Source organism: Kryptolebias marmoratus, linkage group LG20 (assembly GCF_001649575.2).
Source record: "Kryptolebias marmoratus isolate JLee-2015 linkage group LG20, ASM164957v2, whole genome shotgun sequence".
NCBI lineage: Eukaryota > Metazoa > Chordata > Actinopteri > Cyprinodontiformes > Rivulidae > Kryptolebias > Kryptolebias marmoratus.
This window is the reverse complement of record NC_051449.1, coordinates 6032518-6052401: the sequence shown is the minus strand read 5'-3', so window position 1 is coordinate 6052401 and position 19884 is coordinate 6032518. Positions and strand designations below refer to the sequence as shown.

Sequence of the window (19884 nt, the reverse complement as noted above, 5' to 3'; positions counted from 1 at the left end):
CTGCCAGTCACACTGGTCACTCGGAACTTCTTCCCCGCGAGAAGATCCGAATAGGCCGAATGTAGCCTCACACGTGCTATTTATAGACGCACGCCCAGGTGAGCTACGTGTCACGTGCGTGACTTTGTTTACATTAATTCTCGACCTGCGCGGAGCGCGAGGAGACATATCCACTTTGTTTACTGCCACTGGCAGTCATCCAGGAATTCACAGAACCATAGTTACAGAGTAACTTCCGGAATCCAGTGGGGATCATCTGAGCTTCTGAAATATACCATTACAACTAATTTTGCACAGTTCAAAACTGTTTTTTACTTTTGAAATTACTCTGTATTTTTAAATATGATCATTTTTGATCTAAAGACTCAATGAGTATGCACTGTATGCACAAAATAAAAACTAAATGAGGTGCTTTTTATAAAATGTCATAATTTACTACTACTTGTGACAAAGTGGTTCAGTTTGTGTTTACCACTTGTCCCTTATTCTTATTTCTGATTCACCTACTTTCTCTAGTTGGTTATAATGCTTAGATTTAAACATTACTTTGCAATTTTGCTTCACTTACTATCCCGGGTTTGTTTGTGTTAGCATTATGTTGCAGTTTCCATCTATTTATATGTTTAGGTTAAAGCTACTACTTCTGGGCCATTGTTTGAATTTGTTTCTTTTGTTTCAAGGTATATTTATGGTATTTGTTTTCTTTTATACTCACCATTGTTTGTCCCTTGTAGAGCTGCAACAGGGCAGTATGGGAGGGGCCGGCCCAGTATTTCCTGCTTTAATGGCTGAATGATGTCATTGATTACCTGGCTGGGTTCTACCAATTAGAGGGGTTTCTTTGAGTATTGCTTTGGTTTTCTTTAAAGTACCTTTCTGAGTTATCTTGTACTACATGGTTTATTTTGCAGACCATTTCATTATGTAGATGAGTTTGTAAATTAGATTAATAATTTTATTCTTGTTTTCTGTTTAGATGTTTGTTGTTTGACCTGTTTTATTGTGGCTTAGTCCACTCAAGCACAGGTGTGTTGCCAATTAGCTATAAAAACAGTGTGTTTTGGAAGCTGGAAAAAAAAAAGTCTGTCAAATGAACAAATAAAAGGCATCACAAGAAACTGAAACAGGTGTCTGATGCTGATTTTTCTGTTCGTCTTCTGACCCTTTTGCCTACACTACCCTTACACTAAAAATGTTGTCATGTTAAAAGAGTGCTCATATAAGTTTAATAAATTCAAGACAATTTGGTCCCACCCATCCATCCATCCAACCAACCAACCATCCATACATCTATCCATTTACCAGCCATCCATCCATCCATCCATCCACCTTATAGTCCTTTCAGCCACCCGAAAATCTAATGACATTTTCGTCCCGAGGATAAGATTTAGACGGCTCTGGCACAGCCATAAATCCTTTTCTACAGCAGCAGAATGTGACTGACACACATGCAGGTTGCAGTGGGGAAGCTATATTCAAGATTACAGCCAGATAAGCATTAGGAATGTATGCCTGAGCATGAATCAGTGCGTGCATGGATGGTGGGGTGGAATCTTCAAGACGCGATTATCACCAATCTGACTTCCAAGAGTCGCCACAGACATCTGTCCATAGCAGTTTCAGTGGAATTGCTGTCTTTCCACTTTGATACCCCGATGGAGGATCAGACAGCATTAAAAAAAAAGCTTTCAGCAAATGCTTCAAGTTAAAAGATGTCAAATCACAACAAAATCATTGAAGTCAGAAGTCACAAAATCTTAAAACTCGTAAGGGTTTTAGACGAGAGCAAACTGGCCTCACTGAGGTTTTCCCATAATAATCCTCTCAGACAAGCTTCTATAGCTGACCTGTGTCTGGAAGGCCAAACTATGGCAAATTTGAAGCTGTTCATTGTTAATCCAAATCTCAAATTCAATCCCAAGATCTGAAGAAAGACTCTCGTGACCCTAAACCCCTGACTTACAGATGGGGTTAATAGTGGTCCTAACACACTCCATTGAAATGCCAGAAGCATTTATTTCTGGACTGGGAGAGTGTTTGCTTTCCTCCATCACTGTGCCACTGCAGGTGGCTGAGGATATCAAACTGGTGGGTTTGTCAGTTCTTTTCTAAGAGAGACAAAATCCAGACTCAACCTTTTTTTTCCCTGCTTGCATCCCATTTTCCTGGCTGTCAGGCAGTTGTCACATGAAAACAATGAAAGGGACAAGGTGGAAAACACATAAGCCTACCTATGTAAATCTTTCTCTCAGCCATGACTGCAAGCTCAGAGCTGCACTCTTTCTATGCTTTCAAGCATCACATTCAAAACTCCTATTTTGTCAAAGCTTTAACATGCATTCTTATTTCTCTGGATGCATAGAAAGAGCTAATATTTGTCCAGAATACTTCTGGCAATAAGTTGCAACAGTTTTGTAACTATTGTTCATGAATACTTCATTTTTAACATATTTTTTGTAGAATTATAGCAAAAGCTATTATCTAATTACTAAGAATTAAACACCAAATTAAGTAAAGTCAAAATCAAGGCTGAAAAGCGTATATTACTCAATACAGAATAATAAATTACCGCTTTTGATTACCAAAACAATGCAACACATATTAAACGGCAATCTCTGTTCGAAACAGTTTTCCTGTGCACAAAATGTGACATGGTTGGGGTTGAGAACCAACAAAATTTTTTCGATCAAGTGCAAAAAGCTTTTCATGTTATAAGTAATGAATGGGATACATGAATGAATAAGAGCAAAACAAAACACGCTTAGTAAAAAAAATAAAAGCAATCATCTCTTGTTTTGTGGGACTACGAAGTGTTGTTATATAGTGCCACATACTTATTTGCATGTTAAAATATAAAAAAAATCTGAGTTATTGGGTAAATTACTGTAAACCTTTTCATTGCTTTATGAGCGAAAGCCTAATGCAAAGTTTTAGCACTTTCTAATGGTTGGTATTAGAATTAATTTATACCATTTAGCTGTTATGATACAGCTTAGAAAGTTAGTAGCATACATGTGGAAAAATACACATTTTGCACCATTTTAATGTGCAATTTAAATTTGACCCTAAGTGCAGGCTATTGATAAGTCTACTCAGAACTTGGTTTAGGAGGGACTGAAGGAATCTAAAGAGGGCTGACTGCTCTGTGTGTGTAGGGATTAAACAGCTTCTGTCAGTTAACCTTAAGCCTGCAGCAGTATTTGTGAGGTCTGGGGTCTTTAAATAGATGAAGGGTGTGGGGAGCTTCAGATGTGTTATTTTTTCACTTGATAGATCGTCAGGTATTAGGATTTGTGATCAGGAAATTAAAAGAACAGCACAAGAAATGTGTAGAAGAATGGCGAAAGCTGAGAACGTTGTGCTGGCAAAACAAAAAAAAGGCAACCCGATAATCTCAAATAATTTATAGATAATTGTTCAAAAACATATGCAGAATGTTAAAGGGAAAGTTTTCCCTTTTCATCTTCCTGGGAGCCTCAGAGCAAGCCCTGTAATAAATGCAGCGACAGCAGGGAAAGTAGCGTAAATGGCTCTTATGTGGCTAACAATTAGTGTATTCCCAAGCCTGCCAGGGTGCCCAGTGAGAGCTACTCTGTAGGGTAGAGTATCAGCGATCGATACACGCACAGCAGAGAGAAAACCATTAATTCTTATTAATAATGGATTAGCAAGTTATCATTTTCATGAGGCAACACTTAGTGGAAATTTGTCTGATGGCATCAGCACGGCTTGTTTTAATGGAACACTTCCATTAAGGCCTTTTCAGGCCATTAGCAGGCAACTTGTTTGCAATTAATTCCATATAAAGCTGCCTTCCCTGCAAGTTATTTACCCCGATAAAGTCAACTGCACTTCAGGCTGTTTGTTTAAACCAATAAACATCACGTTTGCTATCTGCTCTTCTGTTTTATGGTTGAATCTGAAAGAACATTGGGTTATTTGTTGCTGGAAGTTACACAACTGTTTACAGCACAAGACTAAATATAAATTGCTGTTAACATAATCTCCTTCTTTAGTCCCTGTATTTTAAATTATTATTCAGCATTAAAATTTAAAAAAAATACACTTTCTCAACTGGGTCAACAGTGTAAGATGACAGGGATAAAAAATGTGTGCAGTAAAATGCAGGAGATCAATTGCTCCTTAAAATACAGCACTTTGGAAATTATTAGTGCAGCAAGTAATGATCTTTATATTAGATTGATTTTTAATAAGCTACTAAATCTCAGATAGTTGTGAAAAATGGTTCTTGTGGTCCAACAGTTCAATGTAAAATTTAACCTAAATCTCTACTGTTTTACGAGGTAACATAAAATCCTCAAATTTGTTAAGCCCGAGCCAGAAATTACAGTAAAAACAAGCTTTTAAAACTTTTGCTGATTATTATTTAATTGTTTGTTGTACCTCTGGTAAGACTGTTCCCCTTCACTAGAAACTATAAAACAGAACTAGAGAAAGTGGGGAGAGCTGTTTCTTTGATGCCAAGACTCATCACCTCCTTTTGAGAAGATCCAGGATTCAAACCGAACATTTGCCTTTTTAAGCTGTTGCTGGATGCCTCAATTTCCTTCTACAATTTTCACATTCACTAATAATAACAGACACCAAATTTTCTTAAAATGATAGTTTTGAGGTGAAAGATGGATAGAGCTTCATAAGTGTTATAAAGTTGCAAGAGTAATGTGATTTATCATTATTAGGAAACTATACTTAAAATGATTTAAACCCAGAGAAAGGAAAAGAAAAACATCAAACTTTCAATACCCCCGTGGATGTCGAAGACAGACTTTCTATCAGGCCTTCCAGCTCTCCCTGAATTATTCAAGACAGTGGAGAAGAAAAAGAAGTCTGAGTGCAATTACCCTTCACTCATCTCTTTCCAGTGTGAACAACATTACTGTAATGGCTTTCATCTTCTCAAGCTGATTATGAACAAGGGAGGCATCTCTCAAGTCTGCTTTCTTGCTTTTTGATTGTCAGTCAACATGCTGCATGACATTTGAAATAAAAAAAAATATATGCATTAATGAGGATTTAAACCAACAGTTTTAAAATATGAAAGAATAAGTGCATTATTATGGACCTTTGGATGGTGAGAAAGTGAATGTTACTGATATCACGCAGCTGGGAGTCTGAGGTGTTACATTACCTGTGGTATTTAAAGTGGCGCCCCAACCTAGATCTAGTCAAAGATGACTCACTGTCTGAATCCTTTCAACCCACTTGTTTCCTTATGGGAAAGATTTTAGTAGATGTTAGAAAAAAGCAGACACTCAATAACAATTTTTTTTGTTGAGCCTTCATGGGTTAAAATAATTTTTGCTACCATATATAAATACATATACACATCTTTGCTATTACATTAGGCAGAAAAGAGCAGATGTTTTAAGACTTTCAGAGATCTTAATCATTTGCCAGGTTAGAAAACCTACCATTATCTGAAACGCCTAATGTATTGTCTGTCACACATTGTAGATGATGCAAACATCACCTCCTTTCTTCCATTAACAACCTCTAAATGCATGCAGCCCTGACCTATGAGACAGGCATGCTAATGTGTTGTATGAACTGCACAGCTCATTTACACAACCCCGGGGCAACTTCACCTCAGATGTTCGCCGAGTTCACTTGGTGATATTTGCTTATTTGTGCTGTCATGAAACTGAGTGTTTTTCTACTCTGACGCTACGAAGGACGTCTGACTGTTTGAAGGCATGTGTGGGTGTCAACCTGGGGACACTTGCTCGCAAAACACAACACAAAAAGGGAAAAGAACATTTTGAATGCAGTTTGAATATATAATGAGGTAAAGTGTTTTGCTACATTTGCCTCTGAAATCCAAACGATTATCTAAAGAGTTTTAGACACCTTGTGGGATGCCTTGGCCTGGCCACTGACATTAATAGCAAAAGTGGGGAAGATGTTAAGTATGTTAAGTAATCCCGGGAGGTTCTGGACTGGGGGCTCAGATGTTGATGATGTCTACAAGCTTTTCCAGAAATCCCATTTTGGGGCTAGCCCATCATCCATCATCACACACTATCCTGTAACCCCGACTAACCTCATTAATTTACCTCCTCTTGATTAGCCTTTCCTCTGAGACCATAAAGAGCACCTACCATTGTTCCCATCTTCTCACCCACAAAGCCCAGAGGTCTTGAGTGATTCAACTGTCCACTTACCAAAATTAAGGAGGAAATTAAATTATGTAATGACAAAAAAAAGAAAATGGCACAACAAAGAGATTCTGGCTCAGTAATGTGCTCTTTGTTTGCTTTTTCATGATTCTGGATCTCTGAAAAGCAAATTTGACCATATATGCTTTGCACAGATCATTAAAATTAGCAATGTTTTCTTCTGCTCCGTGTCAACTGGGTAGATTCAAATGACATTAAATGCCCTGTAGAAGAAGCTTAAAAAGTATGCAGTATGTGTAAGTAACAGGTTAGATTCAAATGAAGTCCAATGTAAATCATTATTTTATCAATAACAGGTAATAATCAGAATAGCTGACAAATTAAATCTGGATTCGTGAATTTCTGAAACTCAGAACAGACTAACATTAAATGCAAATGTAGAAAAGTAAAAACTGACAGTCAAGGAAGTGGAGTTACTTCTGTCAGTAAAGAAATGATTATAAACGCAGAATTGAAATGTCTCTCTTCATCTACCCTTTTCTGGAATGACACTGATGGTTCCTGTCATCCTGTACCACTGCCGAGGCCGAGACACAGCACAGAGTTTGGGTGACTGCCTCCAGCCCTGCAATTGAGCTCACTAATTAAACTATTAATCTCACACCATTAACCTCCGATGACACTTTCCTCCCTGAATTCTGACACTGCTGCAGTGGCTTATGAAAACAACTTCCCATCAAATCTCTTCAGCCTCTAAAAAATCCCACACACTTCATCTTTGCTGATGCTGTTTCCACATTATATTACTTTTGCACTGCTTCCTCTCAGAGTACATTTTCTGTTGTTTACATCTCCCTCTACCTTATTTGTGCTTTCAGTGAGACTGACTGTATGATGTTAGTGGACCGCAGCTGTGTGCTAACTGCATTACTCTCCGAGTGCCTTTCCAAGGTGGATATGGTTACTTTTAATTAAAAAAGAATCAATTCTTTGTCCCTGACAGTGTTTGAACTGGGTGACCATATGGACACTTAAAAATATAATCCAATTTCCAGGCCCCCACCAGTCCCCATTTGGTTGTCCATCTCCTAAATCACTTCGGCATTTCCAGTGCATCATTCCATTGTCGGAGCTTAAGAAACTGCTAAATCAGTCTACAGGGGTTAACTCAACGGTACAAACACCACAAAAAAGGTAATGTAGGTTTAAAGGCTTTGGAAAGATTCTTGTTTTTCTAATGAAACCTGCAAAAGGTATATGGGGAATTTTCAGTGTAAAATTAGGAGTATATACATATATATATATATATATATATATATATATAGTACATGGCCCCAGGAGACATTTGCTCATGGTCTCGTTATCGCATAATAAAAATCACAATGGCACAGAAACAGTCTAAAGGATTAAAAATTTTCAGTTACTTTGCTGTGGTACACAAAGGATCACAAATAGGACAATAAACATTTACAACATGGCACAGTGATTACATGTAAAAAAATAAAATAAAATGGTACTTTAAACTTGTTGAGTTAAACATGGTGCCTGTTTATTCCTCCTGCTACTGATGGAGAGAGTCTGATTTGACCCAAAGAAGGCCTTGGTGGTCTCGCGGCACCTCACAGGAAACCACCCCATATTATAACATGAGAAGAACAAGATGGAACACATACATCAAAAGCTTATTAAAGCCAATGAAATAACTCAGAGTGACAGCACCAGAGAAAGATAACCATTACATTTAAGTGCTGCCTATGTGTGACTTTGAGGCTGACCTTGTGTGCTGCAGGGCCTATTGTGTTTGAGAAAGCTGTGTGGAGGCCCGCTTGATTAAGCTGAGCTCCCTGGGGATCAATGTGACGTCTGTGATCAGCACTCAGCCTAATCACATTGTATTGTTTGTCTACTCAATGACAATATAGGATGAATGATCTCACAAAGCCATAACACCGATAGTTTTCTCAGACAGCTTCTTGTAGTTATTTGTCTTGCTAAATGATAAAAGTCGCTCTCTTAAGCATTGCATTGAAGGAAAAGTATGACAAGAAAACTCTGAAATGCAGCAGCCTCATGCTGGCAAACGCAGCATAAAGTTCTCACATAAAAGCATGTTTTCTACCTGTGGTTTCTTTGCCTGCTTAACTTTCTGAAGGGGGGGCTAACTAAGGCCCATATAATCAGCAACTTGCCAGGCACCCTGGCCATAATATTTGTCTGGTGTCTGCCCTGTAATACAGCAGATCCGAACCAGAAATATCAAGCTCACATAACTAAGCTCCATACAAATTAAAGGCACCAAACACACACAACCCTGCCATTAGTGGTAGGTGTTATTTTTGACCCCCTCAGCTGTCTTATTTTAATTCTATGTCTTTTTTGCTTTACAGGGTGGATAATAGCAGTTCTTTTCCTGTGTGTGCTTACATTACACACAGATAAAGCCCATACCACGAGCATTTTTCCTAAAATGATTCATTATGTCTGAACTTTCTTTTCTTTTCTCCTGCACCCCTATTTAAGTATAACAGTCTGGGTGTAGTTTCAATAAAACAGTCTTGTACTGACTTGTGGCATCGGAGTATACTTGTCAGTTAATTAAAATGCTTGACATAGTGTTTTAATCCGTACATGCTATGATCAGTGAAATTAGAGACCAGAGCCGACTTACTCTCAGAGGAGCAGAAAGCCAGAGAGTAAAAACGGCAGCAGGGCTGTGTGCATCTTTAAAAACCTCTGGGCTGCTAGGTAGAACAGCAAACGCACGTCAGAGCGATAAATCGTCATAGAAGGGGAAAATATATAAATAACAAAACAATCAAGGATTTCAAATGACTTGCCATCCAACATTTTTGCTTATTATTCACTTCTGCATGTAGCTATCTGCACTACATAGATTAAAGACAGCACAAAAAGCAGTACATTTTAATAACCAACTCTGAGCTGTACTAAGCATCTGACAAATTCAATGTTTTCAAATATCTTTGCACTTTCAGTTATCATGACGTGAGCACTTTCTTTATAGTTTTATAAAAGTGCATACCACAGAATTTAGTTTATATTTTTGGGTTTCTGTAAAAATGCAACAGAACATGAGAGTAAAGAAAAGCAACTCTTAAAGAAAACTAAATTTTCTTTACTTGGTCATAACAAGTAGCATATAGTTTGCTTTTGAACCATCAATTCTCTTAAATAAACACTACAGCTCCAGTCAATCTCTGATTTGGTCTGATCACATTACAAGCTGAGCGAAAGCAGTCTTATCACACCACAAGAAAAAGACACAATGGCAAATTCTTTCTGCAAGGTCAAGTTTACAGTGATACTGTACAAAAGACGACACACCATGAGAACGCAGGCCTTAGAGACAAAAGGCAAAGGGTAGAGAAAAACAAATCCTCTTTGATGCATGTTTGAAAGGACAGAGCTCTTGCTGTGGTCGGACTGGTATGGGGGGGCTCGGGGCATAATTGAATTACAGTGACCCAATGACAGCACTATAGGTGAGGTCATGTGTTGAATTAATTCTCTTCCTGACCTCGTCTTTGATGGAGGAGTGCCTCTTGGCAACCCCAGAGACCCGAAGGTCCAGCAACAGAGACACATCTTTCAGAATGTCTTTTTTCAGCCAAAAGTGTCATTCACAAAGACAACGAAGCACGGAGGCTGTGGAATCGACACCGTATGCTTATTTTTAGCTCAGACCCTAAAGTTCGAGCCGTATGTGGGAACATGTGTTTCACAGAGATCTCTGTCAGCTGCAATCCAACACAGACACAAAATGGACTCTATAACCTAGTTTAAACAAAGTATGAATTTATACAGAGTTATTGTGTAACAATGAAATCTTTTAATTTCATCTAAAATGAAACAACAACAGATTTTTATATAAAAGAACCTCCTTGAATAGGTGGCAACTGTTCAGCTGATCACTGTCTGAATGTGATGCTAAAATCCACAGCGACGGGGTTTTACATTGTAAAGTAAACTACCGAACAACAGCACAGGTGAACAAGGTTACTTACTGTCTGCCAGAGAGGAGATCACCACGGAGCTGAGTAGAAGCAGGAACAGCAACGCCCCTCTGGGCAGGAGGGGCCCTGCCAGGTGAATGTTAGGCACCATGTTCCGAGTTGGCACTGCTCCCTCCTCAGTCCCCTGCTAGACGTGTCCCACTCTGACAGGATCAAAGACTAACACCTGGGAGAGCAAAAACAGAACAGAACAGAACAGGGGTACACAAACATTAGTATTCAAACTCACTTTATATTTGCATACATTTGAATGAGCAGCAAAACACAGTTAGGCGGAAATATCAAACGCAAGTCGCAAAGCAGAACCAGACAAGACTGATTTTAAGTATACTTGTATGAAAAAAAAAAATACAACAACAAAAAACAACAGCAACAGCAGCAGCACAGAACAGTGAAAATCTTTGTTCGCGATCAACAAGGCATCTAATACCCAAAACAAATCCTGCTCAGAGCAAACGACAATAAAAGTGAAGTGAATGAAACATACAGATTATATCAGCAGAAGTAAAACAAAATGTAGTGTGGTTCTACAGAAGAAAATTATTAGGAAACATAAGAATCAAAGGGAGGTTAGGATGCAGAATGACGCTACTCAGCCAGCCTCTCACAGTGGGACTGGTTAAAAACCCAGAGGACCTCCTAAACAGAAGTCCCAAAGGACCACAGCCCACTTAATGTTTCCCATTAGGAAATTGAAACTGTGCCATCCAGATGGTTTCAAATCACACAAATTGCCATGATCTCATAGAATCACAACATGGGCGCATTAATAAACCTAGAACATGAAACACACCAAAAGGAGGGGGCTGGGAGGGTACGGTTATCGGCTGATCAACAGAGAAGAAGCAAGTGCACCACAAATCAACCATAGTTACCCAAACTTTCTGACAGAATGTATTGCTTTATTAAAGGAGACACAAAACAAAGGCTGACCCTCAAATGAAACCACGTAACAATGATGTTGTGTCTGTCTATGAATTAGATTTACTGTTGGAAATAACTCAGCCAACTGATTAAGATATGACCTTAAGTTTGTTACAGCCTCCAGTAACAATGTCTGATGCTATTATATACAAAGTAACATTGTAGTCCTCTAAATTGAACTAACTATATTTCTAATGAATGCTATCTTGCCAATGGCCATCTGTGATGTGCAACTATAATGTTGTAAAGAAAATGACACTATATGAAGGACAGATACCACGCTGTGAATGGAATTAAAAGCACCATGTCGAGAAAATCTGAAAATGAATTCCCTAAAATGAGAAAAGATTTGAAGCAAGCATATTTATGCCACTGATTCTGGCAGAATATTTTTTAAAAAAGGGATATTTATGAGTTATTTCAGTCAAGCTCACTGCAAAGTTTAGAGTGGCAATGAACAATACTCGTTGCTGTTTTTGTGAAAAGGGAAAAAGAGGAGTTGACAATGTGGAATATCTTGAGGCTTGCTGGGTGGCCAGTCAGCTTTAGTCTATTCAGTTCAGCTAAATAAGTTAGAGTGTCAGGAACACAATGCCTCCAGTATCTGGTGGAAAAAAAACATTCTTGAGCCCATGGAGGTCTTGAGCAGCCCATTACTCATGTGGTTCCTTTCTATATTGGTGGAAACAGCAGAAAAACGCAAACTACAGTCACATCTGCAGCCACCATCTTCGTTCAACATGATCAACGAAAACAAATCTATAAGACGCGGACGTTAGCAAAGCAAAATGCCAATCTTTATTAAGTTGTTTTAGTTTATTTTGACAGTTCGGTTGGTGAAAGAGAAATACATGCATGACTTAGTGAGACCCAAAGAAGGAATGTAGTGAATAAGTCTGGGCTGGTGCCTCACCTGAGCAGCGGGCTAAGATGCAGACAGGTAGCGTTGACAGCCAGCTCTTCATCGCTGCCTGTCACTATAAAGGAATGTTCCTCTAGGCTATTATGTCTGCTAAACCAATTTGAGATTCCAAACACACCTTGCATCCAAGAAATTTCCAAACACCGTACGGTCAACATCATCTATTGTCAGTGAAGCTTTAAGGTGTGATTGTATCAAACTGTAATACACTCCGCCCTGCACGTAGACTTTGGAGAAATCAGCGGCAGCTCAAGTAATTTCAACCCCCACCCCCTAAGAAAAAAAAACAGGCTTTCCTTTTTAACTGTTATTGAGAAGCGGTTTACTGCTGGTGTGTTAAGCTGTTACAGTCTGGAGAAGAAGAAAAAAAAAGCACAAATACATTGCTGAGGATGCCAAAAAGCTGGATCACGCCCCTACTCTGCAGCAGGAATTAAAGACTTTTAGACCCCATTTTTATTTCGAGTTAATACCCAAAGTTAGCGTAGCAAAGTGAGTGTAACACACATCAATTTTAGTGGCTGACTAATTTGTTATGACACTCATTTTAATGTACGCCAGTGCCGCTCTTGATCATGTCGGTGGAGAGAAAGTGAATGAAGCTCATAGAGTTGGCTACTCGCCGTGCTCCAAACCCTTAGCGGTGGAGGGATATCTTTCGCAGCAGATGCCAGAAAGAGGCAGATGCTTTTCATCTTCAATGAGACAAATTCCTTGAGCGAGGCTTATTCTTTATTTATTTGGCTGCTTATTTACCCCAGCGAAGCTTGGTCCCTCCTAGCTGTGCATAAATACTTTGGGACAAGTCTTGCCACTGTGTACATTTGTGCTGTAGCGGCAGAGCAAACAAGAGAAGGACAGGGCGCTAATGTGGAACTGCTGCAGTGTGATCCAACATCTAAGCAAATGGCTCAGCAAACAAAAAGACATTGTTGTCTGTTGTTTGCAAGTATGTGGGAGATGGAGAGAAGAAACAGTGTGAAGATGTGGGAGTGGATGCTCGCCCTCCTGCTTTTCTAATGATTTCCTTCAAAAAGCTTGGTTAGAGTGAGTGTGTAGTAGAGAAACAAGTGAGCAGCAGCTACTTAGTACTAATAATTTTAAAATGATCATCCAGATTATTTCACCAGAAACTTAGAACATGATTTTCAAAACTAATTGTTTTACAACAAAAGTGGTCAGATGAAGCGCACAAACAAAGACAGCTTAAAATCTTAAAATAGATCTTTTCCTTAAAAAAAAAAAATCATACTTCTGCAGATGGCAAACAAAACTAACACATTATTTAAGGAGTTTGTTAATTATCTGAAATTAAAACCCTAACATCCAAGCAAAACACTGCCAGTTGTACAGTCAATTTATGGGATTTAATGACTGCAGGTTTCTTTTATCACTTCCCTTTAGTAAAGCATGATAATGGTTGCATTAGGTGTACAATGCAAAAACAATCAAGCATGAGCAATATAAAGGAGATAGTAATGATGCTGTTGTTGGTGGTGAGCGATGGGTTTAGCTGGAAGCGAGCCCCCAAATTAAATTTTGCTTAGGGCGCCATACAACCTTGGGCTGACTGTGATTAAGGCAAAAATCCGTGAAAATATACAAGAACTACAACACTTAAAAGTAAAACAAAGCACAGCAGCCTTCAATATTTTAAAATGGAAAATGCCTATAACCACCAGTGGATGTCCTAGACCTGATCACCAAGGTACACACACAAAACATCACAACCACTGACGATGGAACACAGAAAAAAAATTGAGAAATATCCTGATCAGAATATTTTATATACAGCTTAGGATTTCAGGGTGGAGACAAAGTTAACAATTTAACACAAAGACCTGAGGCAAAGCTCCACAAAAAAAATACAGAAATGGGTTTAAAACTAATATCTGAAAGTAATGAAGGGATCCAGCCTAAATCTGGGACTGAACCCAGAAAAGCTGATAAGGCATGGAAAAGCCAGACACTGACACTCCTCCATCCACTGTCAATGTTTAGCTTAAACAATTTCACCAAGAAAAAAAAACAGAAGATACTGGCTCTGGAAAGGTGTGTCAAACTCAAAGAATCATTTGCAGCATAATTTAAGCAATGAATAAGAGTATTCTGAAATAAAAAGTGGAAAACTTCACAAAAACCAGACATCTGCACATATTCAAGAACAGTGATATGATAGCAATTTACCAAACACTGTTTAGAATTATATTACAGTCGTGTTCACTGACTTCTGTGTTTAGAGTTTGGAGCAAACAAAACCTTTATTTTTAATATACAACGTTTATAGAATCAAAATGAGCTAACCATGAAAAGGTGTTGCAGGGAAGTAATAAACAAAGCAAAGATTTTTTTTCATATAAAAGATTTTTTTTCCATATTTTTAATCTCATTATCACCTTAAACAAGTACATGTTTTGAATAAATACTGTATGGGGGAGGACATGTTTAATAAATAAAAGTTTGAACCTGCCGTTAAAGAACAGACCATCTCAACATTTCCCAGACTTTTATTTTTAACTTAATCCACAAATGTGGGATGCGGGTGGTGATTCAGAGGCTGAACACAATTTGTAGTGCAGCACTGGGTTCGTTATTTGTCAATATGTCAAGATCATGTATCCTATTAGGGGAAGATGATTCTGTTGTGGTAACTACCTTGTTTAAACACAAGAAACACTATAGCAGAGAAGACAAGGTCACAGAATTGAACTCATGTAAACCTTCTGTCTCTTAACAGTGCATCCACTTTTAATCCTTTAGGAAGAAGCTCTCGGTTCTTGAGTGCTTGGGGAGTTCTCAGGAATACAGAGCGTGACATACAGACTATCTGGTATATAAATTGTACAATCGGCAGTAGGCTCACTAAGAGATTTAGTGAAGTAATTAACAAGGCAACAATTGGATAGGAACATCTAAACCGGAAAACTGTAGAGGACAGAAGAGCTTTGAGTCGGCTCAGTGAGGAGGGGAGTACAAACACCTAACACACACCTATCCTGTTTGCTTATTTGCTACCCACATCAGGTGCCTGTCACTCGAGTTCTTACCCCTGTGAGTGTGTGTGGCAAGGGAGTGACCACCCATACAGAAATGGTAGTCTACAGACAGACAATGCGAGACACAGCTGTGTAGAGAGAGCCAGAGGCTGAGTAAACACCACCATTACATTAACTACAGGTAGCATTTCTGCTCTCTGTCATTTCCCTACCTCCTACTCATGTTCTCTGTACTTCTCTGTCTCTGTTTAATGGGTAATCCCGAGTGCTGGGAGGTGGGACAGCTGAGATATATGACCAGCAGCATGGAGAGCTAATCATGGGCGTCTCTGGGGGTGATAAACCTGGACCAGTGAGGTTTGTATTTGCAAAGCCTGCAACAGCTCCATAAACACAGTTACAAGCTGAATTTCAACAGCGATATTTTGGCCGTTGATTAGTTCCCATGCCCTAGAAGGCTCTAGAAACCCTCATAGCTCTATGCTCCTTTTTCACCTCCGCAGCAATCCCAGGAGAATTACTGCAAACCTGTGAACTCTACACTGTAAAATGAAAGTGTAAAATAACCAAATTGAGTTTTCCCTTCAACTCTGAAAGCCTCGCTGTTACTATATATCCACAGACTTGATGGTGCATGTCGTCTTTTTTCTTTTCTTTTTTTTACAATACTGCAACAAGACTCCACATTGAATTTTACCTTACAAAGGGTAATGTCCTGTGACCTATTGAGTTTTACAGCACTTCTGTTTACAAGCTGATTCCACAAAGTTAATTGTTAACGCTTTACTGCCGAGCGTAGGATTGAGAGATTGAGAAACACCTATAACAGATGTGCACACTTCCTTAAGTTGAGCAATACCAAATACAGAGCACTGATTATGTGACCTACAATGAGAGCACTCATGTAATAAATCACACGAGTAAAGTTTCTGCCTGTGCGGATGACTCAGTCGAACACATCAGGTAGTTGATTTAGCACAGTCTGATAATTAACTAAAGATGGAGATATTTCCAATATACTCTCTGTGATTCATTGTGATGTAATCTGTGACGCATGATGGCCCCTGATAATGTCTGACACAAACTTCTCACTGAGCAGAATCTAAAAACGATTGGCTTTATGCATATGATACAGCACCGATTGACATTTACAGTGGTTGAATGAGCATTTAACAAAACTCAAGCACCTTCATAAATTTTCACTGGGAGGGGGTTCGGGGGTGGGGCTACCAATCTTTTCAGCTGCAAATCAATCTGGGATGTAACCTGATGTGCATTACACCAATATGTATTACTCAGAGTAGAAGAGGCATAACAGAGTGCCGCTTCCATTTGAATTTATTGAGGAGTGATTATTGGCGATGTGTTGCAGAGCAAGGAGAAAATGGCTTGCAGTGCAAAGTGCTGCGCAAAAGACCTGCAAATAAATCAAAGTAGGCTCAATGCAAAAGAGACATCTATCAAATGAAAGAATAGCTACGTGTACCTGAACTGATAGTGTATGAAGCAGCTTTCTGTAAGGCTGCATAAACCTCGAGAGCCAAATTATTGAATTTAAACAAACAGGTTGTAGATTTCAGTTGAGTATTCATAAAGCCTTAAATGTTAAGAAAATGGTGTTGAAGTCAAAAGGCTCACAAACAACGCAGGTCATAATTTATTTTGGTCCTTAAAGCAAACCTAAATGGTTCAAGGTTAAAAAGGTCATGAAGGTTCTGTATGAATAATTAAAATGTGTTTTCTTTGTATTATGTGGTCACATATACAAGAATCTGAGACAAAGCAGGAATCACACATTTCAATCATTAAAGGTTTTGTTTCTTTTTAACTTTGCATGGGATTATGTTCTGCACTAAGTTCTGGGTCAGTTGCTTTGTTAGCCCATCTTGCTGTATAAAGTTAAGTAGTTTAACTTTTTACGTGGCAGACAATCAAATCTCCGGACTAATCGCTATAAAGTTTTTGCTTCTGGTAAAAGCCTAGCCAGGGACATGACTGCAAATGGCGAGAAGTCCTTTATGCAAAGCAACAATTGTATTGTTTGATGTGCAACATTGTTTTTTAATACTCCTGTTTAAGTAAAAAGAGATTCTCAGATTTGGTGATAAATTGTTGCTACAATTTCAAATATTTGCCACCATCAAGCCTTATAACAGCAGTTGTACGATTAATCCTGAATGCTGTAGAGCAGGCGGTAAAGCAATTAATTCACTTAGTACAAGGTTTTTGGATAGATCCCTCGTCCCATTTAAGGACAGGACTGATCAGGTTATTGGATTTTCATTTGTCACTTCCTATTTTATTTTGAAAAAAACAAAAAAGAACAAAAAAAAATCAAATCTTGTGTACCTGTGTGATTTTGGTCCTCTCATTAATTTCCCTTGAACAATGTGAGACAATTTCATTAAAAAAAATGTTGTACTTTGAAGCATAAAAACTATGGAATGATAAATTAGGAAGTTGTCGTAGTCAGTTCAACTCTTCAGAGGTGTATGCAGCCAACAGCTTTCAAGCAGTTTAAAAACCGAAAGAAGTTTTAATATTACTTTGTGTTAAGATTTTAAAAATGAAAATGTATAATTAAGACTGATTCTGTGTTATGGTTGCACATTAACTTAGAACTGTAAACGAGACACATTCTCACCAGCAGATGCATGTATATATAAAAAATAAATTCAGTCTGCCAAGCAAGAAAGATAAGCTAGAACGTCACCACTTGATGGTTTGCTTGTGGACAGATGGTGCCATAAAATGACTAGGCAGACAGCACAGAAGGCATGGACTCCCCCTTCACACCACGCAAAGGACTTCACCTCCCCTACCCCCACCCCCTCGTAGGCAGAAAGCCTTGTCTCCACTAGTAAAAGACAAACAAAGTGAAGACGTGAGTAAAAAGACTGGGAGATACACTGCTCCATGGATCAATAGCTTGCCAAACACAGGCAGTTGTTCAGGCTGAGCTCAACCCATGGATATATTGTGGATAGATTTTAGCAGTCAGAGAAGAAATATGAATAAAATTAAGCATTTGTACAACAGGAATACAACAAACTGCAAAACTGAATAAGCACATTTCCTCAAAAACACAATCTCCAGGTTTGTCTTTTGGTTGCTGTGTAATAATTTTCAACAAATGGCAACAAAGTGACAACACTAAACTAAACCCAGCATAATAACTTCAGAGGGGTATTTTTTGAGGGCCTCACGGTTTTCAGCAGGTGCCTCCATTGTTCTAAATCGATTACCTCTAGTCAGTCTGTGCTTAGAGTAGAGGGTATTGTAAATCAGCTTGGTGTCAGGCCAGATTAGTAACTGTAAAGAGCTGGGAGTGAGGTTTGTTGGCTGTTGTGGGCCTTTCAGTAGTTGACATAAGAAAGAAGCTGTTGCCTCAGTGCTCCATGACAGAGTAGCAACTCTCGTAATTGTTTCCAACAATACTTACTAAGGCTGGATTGTATAAGGATTTAATCTGCAAGACTGGTAGAGGAGCTCCACCAACCCGTTACTACTTTTCTGCCTTTTAAAGTATCTTATTGAAAAAATGGTGCATCATTGCTACCAATATTAGATCTTTTTTTAAATTTTGATCAAAGTTAACATATGCCTAGAGTTAACAGATGTTCAGTTTTGTCAAAATACGTATTTCTTTGTAATTTGCTGAGTAATCTGGATTGCACGTCCTGGTTTCATACTTCTGAAATTAAAAATTGGCTCTGGATGAAATAGCCAGGCTTCAACTATTGGCTATTAGTCATAGAAGTGTTCACTCACGGATGATGGTCCGTGCTTGTCCAATTGCCATCTTACAAGCAGCTCCTTATCTCACTACATCTGTTAAATGCAAATTTGCTTTTGAAGAACTGCCATGTCAGCCACAGTATTCTCTCAGAAAATAAAATCACTCTGCACAGACAGGGATATAGCTGTGGACTGCTTTCACTTTACTGCACAGAATGTAAAATATGTTTCCACGCAACCAATGTTTGTCTTCAGCCATAGCTAAAACTCATAGAAAAAAACAGTGTATTGGCACAATTTATTATTTTACCCTGCAAGAAAGCATATAAAATGCAGAGTAAACAGTCCATTGTGGTATGAAGTACAGAAGGACACAGGGAATGGTTAGACAAACTCAGAAGGCTGGGAAAAGCTCCTCCGATAAAATCTGGTGTTAGTAGTGGGAAACAGAAACTATGTACCTTATGGTGTGTAGTGCAAAGCATAGGGCTCCATTTAAAAAGAATGATGTCTTCATAAGAAATGTGTTTTTGAGGAACATGAAAGAAACATATGCTTTTTTGAGACCTAAAATAGTTTTAGTTGTTATTGGAAATGTGGACTAAAAAGAGGTTCACAAACGTCCTTATCCAGTTTGTGTTCATGTTTGTGCATTCGATTCCAGAAGGCTACCCTCTCAGTCCCTGTCTAACAAGTGAAAAAAGGCAGATCCTAATAAGCCATTCTGTCGTTCTGTCAGTCTGTGTTTCCCTCCATCCCTTGGCTTCCTCATCTCTTTCTCTCTCCCTGACCATCCTCTCCTTCTTTGCCTCTTAGCCCATCTAAGCCATGAGCCAGCCTGTTGGAGCAGATGGACTCATATATCCCCATCGCTCTCTAGAGCACTAAGGATTTAAAAATGTAAAAGAGATGAGTTTGAAACTGGCAGAGGCCAGTCGATAAAGAACAAGAAAAAGTAGGAACTCTCAGCTTTAGACCATGTTTATAAGGCAGGAGTAATACCACTTTGTTAAGAGTGATAACTTACACAGATGTGACCACGTGTCCTTGATCAGCACCAAACTCAACACTTGGCTCAGCATAAAATACTTATTTGACAAGTAAAGTAGCTTCATGGTAGCTTCAAAATTGTTTTC

General features: G+C 38.7%; 1 protein-coding gene across 12 annotated transcripts in view; it reads right to left on the bottom strand.

Annotated features, from left to right (window-relative positions):
• Window positions 1–19884, bottom strand: part of LOC108232870 (receptor-type tyrosine-protein phosphatase F) — a 176292-nt gene that overhangs the window by 104832 nt on the left and 51576 nt on the right. For all 12 annotated transcript variants that reach the window (XM_037972987.1, XM_017410920.3, XM_017410924.3 and 9 more), the window contains exon 2: window positions 10160–10334. In XM_037972987.1, coding sequence (XP_037828915.1) covers window positions 10160–10259 — 100 coding nt within the window. In that variant the 5' untranslated portion in view covers window positions 10260–10334. The remainder of the gene's footprint in view (window positions 1–10159; window positions 10335–19884) is intronic.